This window comes from Kogia breviceps, chromosome 7 (genome assembly GCF_026419965.1).
Source record: "Kogia breviceps isolate mKogBre1 chromosome 7, mKogBre1 haplotype 1, whole genome shotgun sequence".
Lineage (NCBI taxonomy): Eukaryota > Metazoa > Chordata > Mammalia > Artiodactyla > Physeteridae > Kogia > Kogia breviceps.
In genome coordinates this window covers 16,895,250-16,909,289 of record NC_081316.1, presented here as the reverse complement: position 1 = coordinate 16,909,289, position 14,040 = coordinate 16,895,250, and the positions used below count along the sequence as shown (strand labels likewise).

General features: G+C 37.6%; 1 protein-coding gene across 20 annotated transcripts in view; it reads right to left on the bottom strand.

Moving 5' to 3' along the window:
- The window catches only part of TOP6BL (TOP6B like initiator of meiotic double strand breaks), a 105,581-nt gene that overhangs the window by 37,618 nt on the left and 53,923 nt on the right, over positions 1–14,040 (bottom strand). For 8 of the 20 annotated variants that reach the window (XM_067037655.1, XM_067037654.1, XM_067037652.1 and 5 more), the window contains 5 exons: positions 12,454–12,563; positions 5,579–5,662; positions 4,344–4,399; positions 3,542–3,613; positions 1,839–2,033 (listed from right to left, as the gene is read on the bottom strand). The exons of 1 other annotated variant lie outside the window; for it this stretch is intronic. In XM_067037655.1, coding sequence (XP_066893756.1) covers positions 1,839–2,033; positions 3,542–3,613; positions 4,344–4,399; positions 5,579–5,662; positions 12,454–12,563 — 517 coding nt within the window. Of the gene's footprint in view, positions 1–1,837; positions 2,034–3,541; positions 3,614–4,343; positions 4,400–5,578; positions 5,663–12,453; positions 12,564–14,040 lie in introns of all 20 variants that reach the window. 11 more of the 20 variants (XM_067037672.1, XM_067037662.1, XM_067037661.1 and 8 more) reach the window with 6 other exon arrangements.

Here is a 14,040-nt window from a genome sequence, read left to right as displayed (position 1 = left end):
GCGCAGGCTCAGTAGTGTGGCTCACGGGCCTAATTGCTCCGCGGCATGTGGGATCTTCCCAGACCAGGGCTCGAACCCATGTCCTCTGCATTAGCAGGCAGATTCTCAACCACTGCGCCACCAGGGAAGCCCCTTTACCCACATTATTTTATCTTCACTGCACTTATCACTACCTAACATCCATTTATTTATTAAATTTTCCCATGAAAATGTAAACTCCAAGAGGATAGAAAATTTGTCTTATTCCCTCTGGAGAATGGGATGAGGACGAAGAGAAACTTTCATATTTTATTTATATTCTTCTGTATGATCTAGATATTAAGAAAAACTATGTTTTAAAATATGAAATGTCCATGCACAGTGTTTATCACTATCCTGGCTCCTTCTTCCTCCTTAAAGACGTCCTCAGCTGACATTTAAAATACCAGGACCTTGGCCCTCTTCTGTTCTTGTTCTTTATACTCTACTACAACTTCCTTTACTCCTACAGCTTCAATCATATAATCATAATAATACTAAACATTTATCAAACACTTATGTGTCAGACAATATGCTGGGAGCTTCACATGGATTATTATTTAGTTAACCCTAAAACAAACAAATCCCAAAAGAACAACAAGAGAAACCTCTGCAAGGGAAAATAAATAAGTCTATGAGGTAGGTATTATTATCCCCATACTAAAGTTGAGGAAATAAAGGCTTAGGCTGGTTGAGTATGTGCAAAGTCACACAGCTAATTAGTGGTGAATCTAGCATTTTTACTCCTGTGTCATGCTCTAGCCATAGCACTATACTATACTATAGTTACCTATAGAGAAAACTCTGAGGCTTTAAAATCTATATCTCTAAATCTGACCACTTCCAAATTCCAGGCCAAAATTTCTATATGGCTGCTTGCCATTTTTAAAGGATGTCCTGCAGGCACCATAAATGCAACATATGTAAAGCCAAACTAATCTTCTTCACTCCTCAGATCTGCTATTTATAATTTCCATCTTGTTGCCAGTATCATTATTCTGTCGGCCATCTATGGAAATCTTTTTTAACAGCTTTACTGAGATTTAATTTACATATCATACAAATCACCCATTTAAAGTATACAGTTAAATTGGTTTTAGTATATTCAAAAAGTTGTGCAACCATCACCACTATCAGTTTTAGGACATTTTTATCACTCCCAGGAGAATCATTCCGCATCTATTTTCTGTCTCTATAAATTTGCCTATTCTGGATATAGAGTTCTTGACATCAACTTTAGCCATTCTCTGCCCCTAATCTCTCCCTAGCCAAACAATGAACTGGTTACCTCATCATGTTGATTCCTTCCAGTGATGTCTCTCCTTTCCATGCTCATCACACTTTTAATTCATGCACTTAATAGCTCTTGCCCAGCTCACTTACTTAATTAGTGATTACTGATGTCTCTCTCCCACCCATCCTGTACAAGGCTGCTAGAGAGTCCTAAAACATTTAATGGTTTCCCATTATATAGAGCATAAAGTTCACACGCCTTAGTGTGGCACTCAAGATCCACCATATTCAACTCCAAACTACTTTTCCAGCCTCATCTCTTCCTCTTGCACCATTCATTCCATGCTTCAGTCTTACTGGATTATATGAAAACAGTGTGGCACATGTCATATTTTATAGTTTTCAGTTTCTTGGAAAAATTCTCAAGCTTAGCTTTCATATTGGATTTTTGTTTTTATACAAATCTTACCAGCTTCTAGATACAGAGTTTAAATACTAGAGGCTTTTCTAGAATTGAAATATAAAAATCCATTTTCAAAGACAATGAATTTGAACATTTTGGTGGACTCTATCATCAAAAGGATATGGAAGCTGAAGAAATCCTATTCAGCTGGTTGGAAAAGACCTTTGGGCAAGGACAGAGAGCAGCAGCTGGAGTCAGTATCAGCTCCCCCAACAAGCCCATTTTAGCCACATCATCAGGGATGGAGAGCATTACTGGATGTCCTAGCACAGGATGGATTCTGCTGCAGAGTAATTCAGTTGTACCAAATTTTGGTGTACTGTCAAAAAACAGGTAAGACAAAGTTAGCTTTTTTCCCTCTTAAGAAATTATTTTAAAGGGAATTCAAAATTCTTTTTATAACCTCTAGCATATGCATAACCATATTATCCACCATATAACTTTTGTTGGTATAAGTAACTTGTGTCCCACTCAGTGAATCACAGGGAATGGAAAAAGTAGACAAATTGGCATTTCAGGAATTATAGCGTGGCTCCTGCTTTTGCTGCCACTAATGGCAGTTTTATATTCTCAAAAGTATATTCCCTCCACTAAAATTACTCTATGGTTCTGAGCAGAAGTTTCCAAGATCATTCAAAGATCAGCATGGTGGGGGTGGGGGTCAGGGGTCCCTGAATCACAAATGGCCTAAAACTGGCCTCATGATACTTAGGTTTCTGCTTTTACACATGCTACACCTTCCCCTGAAGAAGTCTGAGTTTACTATTTGATAGGAGTAATGAGAAAAAATTGGGACATCTTTCTCTCCTAGAAAGAATCTAGTGAAATTTGGTATTTGCTTACTTTCCAACAGCTCTTTTCTAAACAGAAAAGAAATGTTAATGAACCTTTCCCCCTTTCTCTAAACTAATCAGGTCACCCAGGGAAATATGTCCACAAACATTGGCTTAGAGGCTTAAACTCTTTCAGTAAATCTATGATAGTAAGCTGTCTGCCTGTAGGGATTGTATGATGCTAGAAGATTACTAAAGAAAGATGTGGGGTGGGGGTTTTGTGTCCTGCAGATATTGAAGAGTAAAACATAGTCTAATCTGAGAGGTAATTTTGGTCAACAGTAAGAAAACAGACTGCAAAATCATAGGCAGTCTCTTCAAGCCTTAAGATCCTATGACTACCAGTGTTGATTCAGGGCATATAAGTAGAGGCAGAAACTACTGAATAAAGAATAGATTCGTTGGACTTAAACATAAGTTAGGCATTTTCTTGCTATAGTTCATGTTCACTTTGGGTTCTGTGGTAATTGGATAGTACAGGAAGGCAAAGCACAGGGTTCTATTCCATTTATTTTCCACCTCCTCCATGGATTTTTTTGCAGTCTGAAAAAGGTAGAGGTGGGAAGAAAGATGATTTCTAAACCTATGCAAAATGCTAACACACAAGCAATAATATACAAAGAATTCCTTTGCAGTCATAGTATCTTTCTAGCCAAGAGTTCAAGTAATCTTTAAAGTCATTCCTCTCTTCTCATGTCTAAATGGGACTGGAGTTAGCAGGGTTTGTTTTGTTTCATTTACAGAAGAAATTAAGGCATGGAGAGGAGAAGGAACATGCATGTCCTCAGGTCAATTAGAATATATTCAAGGAGCCAGGAATAATAATAGTTTTCAATACAGATAGCTTAAAATTTTTACTTTCAATTTTCTTACAGAGAATCTGACACTTGGCACTAAGAATTGACAACTGAGACCATTTTCAATTTCTGCCCACATTCATACTCATAGTAAGAGAGTAAAACATGGAGAGGGACAACAATGCTTTCCCCTTCACCTCACATAATGCCGATAGTTTACGACAAGAGCAATTCCATTTGACAGGTTCAAAGTAGGTTCATTCTCTGCCCTGCAAAGCAAAGAAAAGCTAAGCCATATCTCAAAGATTCTAAAACCAATCTCTGCCTCTTACAAATTTTGGCCCATGAGTACCAACCCCAGAGATTACTGAAATTTAGTAACCAATTACCCAAGGGGAAAATGTCTATTTTTAAGTTTTCTCATTCTAGTGAAAGGGAAAGTCATGATTTAATCTACTTACTCATTAAAAACGAATCTAGAGGGCTTCCCTGGTGGTACAGTGATTGGGAGTCCTCCTGCCAATGCAGGGGACATGGGTTCGAGCCCTGGTCCAGGAAGATCTCACATGCCGTGGGGCAACTAGGCCTGTGCGCCACAACTACTGAGCCTGCGCTCCAGAGCCCACGAGCCACAACTACTGAGCTTGTGTGCCACAACTACTGAAGCCCCGGTGCCTAGAGCCCGTGCTCCTCAACAAGAGACGCCACTGCAGTGAGAAGCCTGCGCACCGCAATGAAGAGCAGCCCCCACTCGCCACAACTAGAGAAAGCCTGCGTGTAGCAACAAAGACCCAATGCAGCCAAAAGTAAAATAAATAAAATTATTTTAAAAAGAACTAATCTAGAATAAGAAAATGTGAGGGGCGGGGTCTCAGAAAATTAGTTTCCAAGTGACTTCGAGTCAAGAAATCAAATTGAACCCACTGGAAATAGGACAATAATGACTGAGAAAAATTGTAGAGCCACTGCATAAACTTAAGCCATGGATTAAGGACTTACCCAAAGATCTCCATGGAGAGGATTCCATTCACCTTGACACTAAAATTAAATCTAATCTGCAAAATAAATGGGGTGTGATATTTAACATGAACCAGAATAGGGATTAAAAATTTCCATACTCAATTCCTAAAGGAGAAGATATTCTTTGTATCACCTTTTTTTTTCCATTGCACTTGCCCTAAACATACTTAACACTTGTCTGTGTTCAAATTCTGCACCTTAAATACACTGAGTTCTACATTACAATTCCAAGTAGTCACAAATTATAAGGAAATACTACACTTTTGTCCTCTGCTGTTCTCCTAATGTATCTCTTCTCCCCTTTTTAAATGAATTATCAATTTTTCTCTCTATTGTTTCCATTGTTTTCATATATGGAATATTCCATGCTTTTTTCTTTGTTTTTTCTTCCCCTATCCCCATCTCTTATGTCCTCCTTCCAATTTACTTCACTGTTCTAATTATTTTATACCTTCAACTTCTATTTTTCTTTCTATATAATATAATGGGTAATAAGGAACTCTAGAGCCAGACTGCCTCATTTCAAATCCTGGTCCTGCAAGTGATTTAACCTCTGTACCATATTTCCTTGGCTATAAAATGGGAATGATGATGATAAAACCTACTTCACAAGGGGTGTTGGCAGGGTTGAATGAGTGAGTACTGGAAAGCACTTGGAAGAATGACTTGCAAACAATTAAGTACTGAATCCTGCTTAAGACAGAAAAAGTAGGAAACGTGCAAGAAAAAAAGGGGAAGTTGCATACTTAATTGTATGCAACTTTATGAACATATCAAACTACAGGTAATAATAAAAATTTTAGCTTTCCAGAGTTCAAAGTATTGTATCAAAATTTCCTTAGTTGCTCTTATAGTCACTTTAGAAAAAAAGGAGATAATCAGCAAAGTTTATCATCCAGGTTTAAAAGAAAAATGAAGCACAAGAAGAGGGAAAGGAGGTATCCAAAGTGATACAATAAAACAGTAAGGCAGTGAAAATAAGAACCCAAAAGAAAGTTCTCTCTATATCCAAGGGCTTTCAACTAGGTCACATGACCAACATCAAGCCTGCCTTAGGGATACAGGAACCAAATCAATTCAATATTAAAACTTTTAATCATTGTAATTAAAAGAAAGAGAACCAATCAGATCCTTCCATGCCCTAAAGAGTACAGGTCTTCTAAAAACGTATGACTTAAACAAGAGAATCATTATTGTGCAAAAGAACAGCTTACCTTGGGGAGCACAGTGATGACTCTGCGTAAAAAGTTCTTTATAACCAGGCTATCTGTCATCAAAGTTTTGGGCTTTTCATGAACCTGTAACAACATAACAAAAACATCCACCGCACATACACAAACCCAAGAGCACAAGTGAATTAAATTATGGTATTTCTTCTTATAAAAGTAACTACACCTCAGAAAGCTTTTCAGACATCCAAGGAGAAACATCTTTGGGTCTGAAAACTGAACACCAAAGGTAATCTAATAGCCATCACTTCTTGGGCTAAGGTACCTATTTCATGGAACTTCAGGAGACGTGAACAAATACCAGAATAAAACCCACAATCTCAAAACCACCTTTTGGAAGAAATTTAAAAGTAATTTAGATTGGAGCTGAGAAGAGTAACTCTATCTTTACTATTCTAATGTGGGTCAATCTGTATTAAGAATCTGAGTGGAGTCAAAGGAGCAGGCACTAAAAAGAACCTATTTTTAAACCTTAATTCATTCATCCAAACATTTATATTTGAGGAAAAGCTGTAAAGCAGAAAGCTCAAAAGTCAGAAGACCTGTGTTCTAATACTGGCTCTATAAAAATTACTTCAGTAATCATGAAAAAAAACCACTTAACTTCTCTGGACCTTATTTCCTAATCTGCAAAACAGGCATAAAAAACTTAGCCTTGGGCTTCCCAGGTGGCGCAGTGGTTGAGAGTCCGCCTGCCGATGCAGGGGACATGGGTTCGTGCCCCAGTCTGAGAAGATCCCACATGCTGCGGAGCGGCTAGGCCCATGAGCCATGGCCGCTGAGCCTGTGCTCCGCAATGGGAGAGGCCACAACAGTGAGAGGCCCGCGTACCGCAAAAAAAAAAACAAACAACAACAAAAAAACTTAGCCTTTCAACCTCACAAAACTGTTTTAAGGACCAAAGAATAATCTGAAAATATGTTAAACTTGGTAACAATAATAGATACCACTTGATGAATGCCTACTATGTGGCAAGCAATGTGCAGGTGCTATATCTACAACAATCCTCAAGTCAGGTATTACAATCCCCTCTTTATAGATTAAAAAAAATGAGGCTCAGAATTCCCTGGAGGTCCAGGGGTTAGGACTCCGAGCTTTCACTGCCAAGGGAGCATGTTCAATCCCTGGCCGGGGAAATAAGATCCCTTCAGGCCCTGCAAGCCCTGCAGCGTGGCAAAAAAACCCAAAAAAACAATAAATGAGGCTCAGAGAAGTTATGCAACTTGCCTAAGATGTTCAGTAATAGAGCCAGAATTTGACCCTAAGTCTATCTAACAACAATTGTCCACGCTCTTTCCAATATACCCTGATACCTCCATACAAATATAATAAGACTTATCATTTAATGAGGGCTTTCTCTATTCCAGGAATGGTACTAAATATTTTACTTGTATTACCTCATTAATCCCTCACAGAAACCCTATTAGGTATATATAACCTACATTTTATGGGTTAAAATAAAATGAATTTCAAAGAGGTTAAACAACTTTGCCAAGGTGTGCCTGATCTGGCTCCAAAGCTTTAGTATTAACCACTTTCCTATACTATATTTAATATAGTGTCCCTAAGACCGAAGTTAAAATGCATCTCCGAAAAAATGGAGAAGTCAATGAAGAAGAAATAGAGTCAGAAATCAGTAAGCTCTTTTTCTTTTCTTTTTAAAATAAATTTATTCATATAATTTTTTATTTTTGGCTGTGTTGGGTCTTCACTGCTGCGCACGGGCTTTCTCTAGTTGCAGCGAGCAGGGGCTACCCGTCATTGTGGTGCGCGGGCTTCTTACTGCGGTGGCTTCTCATGTTGAGGAGCACGGGCTCTAGGTGCGCAGGCTCAGTAGTTGTGGTGCACGGGCTTAGTTGCTCTGCGGCATGTGGGATCTTCCCAGATCAGGGTTCAAACCCGTGTCGCCTGCACTGGCAGGCGGATTCTTAACCACTGCACCAGCAGGGAAGTCCAACCAAGAAGTTCTTATTAGTGGCTCAGAAAATACAGAGCCATGTACTAGGTGTATATTAAAGGAGAAAAAAGGTCCCAGACCCCAAAATCTCATAACACAATAAAGAAGAAACATGTAAATATCTAATACAGAAGAATAAACTATTATAATACTTTTTATAAGTACACTGAAAAAGAGATCAAGAACTGTGCAATGGCAGCCTCAGCTGACATCTGCCTGCAACTTTATGGGAGACCCTGAACCAAAATTTAGCACCCCAATTCCTGACCCACAGAAATTGTGAGACATAATAAATGATTATTGTCATTTAAAAAAAAAAGAACTGTGCAATGGGCGGGGATAATTAGAAAAACTATTATAAAAATATTTTAAAGTATTAGAAAAATGGATGGGGATTATTAAAAATTCTGGAAACAAATCTAGGATTATTCTCACTTGCAAACAGCAGTAATTAAACAGTAATTGCAGCATACATACCATAGTCACATTGTTCTTTAAAACTTTTTTATTATAAAATGTTCAAATAGTAGAAAAGCAATGGTCTCTTTAAAGCATTTCCTATACTTAACACTTCCAAAACAACTTCTTGGAACAGTTTCAAACTTTTGTAACTTTAGTGATTATAGGTTATCACAGAAAGGGCTTAATTATATCTAGCAGTAAGGCAACCAAGTAAGTGAAAGTTCCTTGAGCAGCTACCAGAGAGGGTCTACAATTAGTAAGGATAGGAACTACCATTTACTGAACACCTGCTACATGCCAAGCAGTTTATATACAAGTAGGAAATACCCCCACTTTATGGATGAGGATAATGACTAAATAAGCGAATTAATTTGTCCAAGGTCACACATAGCTAATTAAGTGGCAGAACTGGGATTCAAACCTAGATCTGACTCCAGAGCCCACATTTCACTATGAAATGCTGCCTCTCCAAGAATGTTCATTTTCTGTACACATAGCTATCTGAATCACATACTACATAATCTATCATTATTTTTTATGGAGTCTGATGGGCAATGCTTACACATGACTACTGAATATGTATGTGTATTTATTCACTGATAAAACACTTAATGTCGCTTATCATGTAATTAGGCTTACAGAGATAAATAAAACAATCTGAATTTGAAGAGTTTACACTTAAGTAGAAGAGAAAGACAAAATAACTAATTTATATGACAATGTGAAGAAGCTTTATGATTTAAACATATAAGAGATGCTAAAGAAATACACAAGAACGATTGGCACCTAATCCAGACTGAGAAGATAAAGTGACATAATGTCAGGTCAGCGGAGGATACTTAACACAAAGCAAATAGCTCCTTTTAAGATCCACTCATGAATTACTGAGAGAGAGAGAAAGACACAGAGAGAGAGAGAAAGGGAGAAAGGGAGAAAGAGAGGAGAGAAAGAAAGAAAGAAAGAAAGAAAGAAAGAAAGAAAGAAAGAAAGAAAGAAAGAAAGGAAGGAAGGAAGGAAGGAAGGAAGGAAGGAAGGAAGGAAGGAAGGAAGGAAGGAAGGAAGGAAGGAAGGAAGGAAAGGAAAGAAAGAAAGGAAGGAAGGAAGAAAGGAAGAAAGAAAGAAAGAAAGAAAGACACTACACAGTCTTTTACAGCCTTTTACAGTTGGATGTTAGAAACCCAGTACCCCAGGCCTGACATACCTTCAGAAGCAGTGAATTTACTTACGTGTTGTTAGGAAAAAACATATGCTGCCAGCCCTGGGCAGCAGAAACTACTATTGAATCACATGTTTCAGCCTTTAAATACAAGTCTAATCATATGATAGAATATGGGAGCTGTTTTATATTTTCAAACATGAACTTATGCAGTTATGGGCTCTATATGACTTTCTAAAAGAAAGTCAGTGTCTCTGTCTCTCTCTCTCTTTGCTTAAATAGGTAAGTAGATAGATGATAGATAATTGAGAAATAGAGAAATACAAAGATAGATAGATAGGTTTGTATGTAGATATGTATATCTCTACCCATTTTATCATTTTGTATCATGGCAAAAATGGATAAATCCGTCAAGAAGATCTTGCAAAATCAAATTGTTTTTGGAAGGACATGTCATCCAGCCTAATGGACTCCAAGATGCAGGACTGACTGAGCATAAACACAAAAGCAGCATCTCTCTTAAGTGAAGTTTTCCTCAGTCTTCCCTGGAATTAGCTCTCCTCACATGCCCAAAGCAGTGGATCATTTATTACTGCTTTTTCATGGAGGTCTCCATTCACTAGCCTTTGCTATAAACGTTGCCACTTGACTCTTCTTCCCAGTTGAGATATACATGTATGATGAAATCTTTCACAACCTCCCCTTTTTCTCTTCTCATTCTCTTCATTCAAAAATCTTTTAAATAGGGACTTCCCTGGTGGCGCAGTGGTTAAGAATCCACCTGCCAATGCAGGGGACACGGGTCAAGCCCTGGTCCGGGAAGATTCCACATGCCACGGAGCAACTAAGCCCGTGCGCCACAACTACTGAGCCTGCACTCTAGAGCCTGTGAGCCACAACTACTGAGCCCGAAAACCACAACTACTGAAGCCCGTGCGCCTACAGCCCATGCTCTGCAACAAGAGAAGCCAATGCAATGAGAAGCCTGTGCACTGCAACAAAGAGTAGCCTGTGCTCCAGCAACTAGAGAAAGCCCACACGCAGCAACAAAGACCCAACGCAGCCAAAACTAAATAATAAATAAATAAATTTATTTTAAAAATATTTTATAGCTGCACAGTATCAGAGACAATGAGATGTAATAGAGGAAATGCTTTCAGGAAATCCTTATTCCTCCTAGGTTATATTACTCTTACCTCTCCCCACCTATCACCAACTGATTACTGAGCACTAAGCTCACAGTTCTCCTCTGTACTCTGTCCTGCCATCATCTTGGCTGACTTCCACATACAAATAGATGTCTAAGCAACAATCTGATCTCATAATTCTCTGACCTCCTCAACTGCAACGACCTTGACCTCCACTCATTTCCAGCCACCTACTTCCAGAGCCATAGATTGTAACTGTATTGTTCTGGAAGGCTTAAACTAAAATGTCCCACTCTTAATGTGAAAAAAATATGCGCCAAGATGTTAATAGTGGCTACCTTGATTAAGTCAATTATCTGTACTCTAAATGCACACTTTGATTTTCCTGAGGGAAACACTGCTCTTGCAATAAGGAAAAACAAAAAACAAAACAAAAAAAGAAAGAAACTTTATCACTCTGATGATAAATTTTTGTTCTTTCAAGTCTCTGAACTTCTTATACCCAGAAAATCTGTTTTTCAGTCTCATCAAAGACCTCTAGACCTTGACAACTTCCCACTGGGTTAGGTACCCTTCCTCTTGGCTACCTCAGCATCAGTGCTTACCTCTATCATGATATATATTACACTGCATTGCAATTACTTGTTTACTTATCTATCTTTTCCTTTAGATTCCAAGTTCCTTGGGATCAAGTAACATGTCTTGGGACTCTGCCTAGCACAGTGAAGCTGTCATGAACAAACACAGGTTTCTGAGTGGATGAATGAATATTGAAACAGCACTGACCAATATGAGTAAGACTTTGATTCAGATTCTAATTCTGTCCTTAACTTTGGTATGACCTTGGGAAAGTCAGTCAAATTCTCTGAATTTCAGTTTTCTTATATCTATAAAATGGGGTGATGATAATCCTTGTCCTATCCATTTCATAGAGTTGTCAGGAGGCTTAAATAATATATATGTTAGGTATAAGAATTACCATTGTTTGTTCAGACTGGCTAAAACACATGATTTCCTTTTCTAGAACTGCTTTCCTTGGCTCACTGAAATCAGCTTTTTTATTGCTACTTGACATTAATAGTTTTAGAGCTGACTAACCATTAATTGCTCCAGATTGTTTACCCTTCGTTCCCCTAAACAAGATATGGCACGGCCACGGATACCTTTTGTCCCGATACCATACTCATTTCCTTTTAGAAGAAGGATATAATTGTTCCAACATGGAGAAAGGCCTCCCAAGTGCTTTTTGGGAAAACGTTTAAAGTACTCAAATTCTTTGTCTCCACCAGTTCAAAGGAAGGCAAGATAGGGGATCAGAGAATTGTTAAAGGGAATGGAGAACTCAATTGTCACTCTCATAAATCTGGGCTACAAATAAATCAATAAAGATCTTTAAACCAACCTAATAAAAATGTATCTAAATAGGATCTGCACTGGGAATCCATTTTTATTTTCTTTTTCAGGAGATCCAAATCCAAATAATGGTTTATTTCAGTGGTTCTCAAATTTACCTGCAAATTAGGAATCATCTGGGATTTAAAAAATATTCCAAAGCCCAGGCCACACCTCTTACGGACTGGACTGTGTCCCCCAAAATTCATCTGTTGCAGCCCTAGCCTCCATGTGACTATATCTGGAGACAGGGCCTTAAGGATGTCATTAAGTTTAAATGAGGTCATGGGGGGGGCGCCCTAATCTGATAGGACTGGTGTCCTTGTAAGAAGAGGAAAAGACACCAGAAGGCTCTCTCTCCACATACATATAGAGGAAAGGTCACGTGAACAGTGACAAGATATCTTGATCTTGGACTTCTAGCCTCCAGAAGTATGAGAAAATAAGTTTCTGTTGTTTATGCCACCCAATCTGTGGTATTTTTTTTTAATGGCAGCCTAAGCAGACTAATTCAGCACCCTAGACCAATTAAATCACAACCTCTTGAAGTGGGACACAAACATCACTATTTTGAAAGCTCCCAGGTGATTTAAAAAAAATCGGCACATGGAAGTTTGAGGACCAATGCCTTATTTCATTTCAACTTTGAACTATAACAGACCTAGGCTTTTCTTTCCTGTTATTACATTTGTAGGAAAATAAGAATCAAAACATCATTAACTTATAGAACCACAGCAAAACTTGCCTCAAAAATCATCTGGAAGGGTGTTACCCCTGAAACGTCCCGAGAATAGCTGGCTTCCTCTGAAGTCCAGCTCAGCTCTGCAGAGAGTCCAGGAAGTATAGACTGTATTCCTGTGTGAGAAGAGATGGTGGCAGAATAGAACAGGAAGTTTGCATAAGCACCAGAGTTTCTGGAGTTATTAAACTGATGAGCCAAGAAGTCTCTTCCCTGATGAAAAGATTATCTGCAAAATTTTAAATATGACTGGAGATGGCTATGCATCAGCAAATTGCTTAAACATTTAGAATTACTTTATGGGGATAAGACATTTAATCACATGTTTTCAATTTTACACAAATTGAAAATTTTCTAAATCAATTTGTATTTTCACTTAATTTCCACAAGGTCATATCCAATGCCACAAATCTTCAGAGTTGATAGCTCTAACTGATATTCTTATATTTTTTAATAAATCAATTCATTATTTAATAACACAAATCCAGTAAGTAGGCTAATTTAGAACTTAAAACAGAAAAATTCAAGAATGACCCTCTCAGGCATTTACCTAATGCCTAATGCCTTTTTTTTACCCAAGAAAAGCAAACTCTTGCTAATTTAATTGTCAATTAACCACGTCATACATTTACATATGTTGATTCAGAACTCTTTACACAAAGCATCAGTGAGTCCTGGATCATCAACAAATAGAACCTCAAAGTATGCACCATCCTTCTTTCTTTCTGTACCCTGGCACTAATATTATAAAGGGAAAAAACCCCAAATATCCCATTTTATAAAATGCCATCCCTTATTTCCCCTCTACAGTAGTATTATAATGGAAAACTAAATATGAATAAAAATATATATCTCAGTCTCTGAACGTTCTACCTTATAAATGAGGTTGACAATGTAGATATTATACAAGAATTCAACTTAAAAATTTTAGTAACAGTAACATATATCCTAAAATAACAGCACAACTTTCTTCTAAAACATTCATACCATATATCTAATAAAGCTTTAACCATCTCAAAGAAGATCAAGTCCTAGCTATCAATCTTAATGGGTAATATTTTTCTTGCCATTAGTTTGTTTTTCAAATATAATTTAGTCACAAAGCTTGAGATAATATGGCAGCAAGGTTATGCTACACTGAAGTTTAATGAAGTTGGCACTAAACCAGGATGACTTACATCAATCTTCAGTTTTACCACTGACTGACTTTCTGACCTAGGGTGACCCCCTTTATTCTGTGACTCAATTACCCTTCTGTGAAATAAGAAAAAATTGTTCCTCAATCCTATAAAGTAGTAATACAGTGAAAAATAGGGAAAACATGTAGATACATGAGAAAAAGGTTTGTCAATAACTTGGAATTCTCTAGAAATCTTAATAATGATTTTTTTTAAATGAGTAGTTATTTGGGGGAAATTAATTTTAATTCACTCACTCCATACACACACACACACAAAAAAAATCCAGATGGATTGACTAAAGTTAAATGTGAAAAGGTAAAACAACAGAACTAAATAAAAAGCCTTCTGTTTCAAGATAAGTCAAGCATATGTTGAAATTTCATCTTCCCATTCAAACACATAAAATGATAAA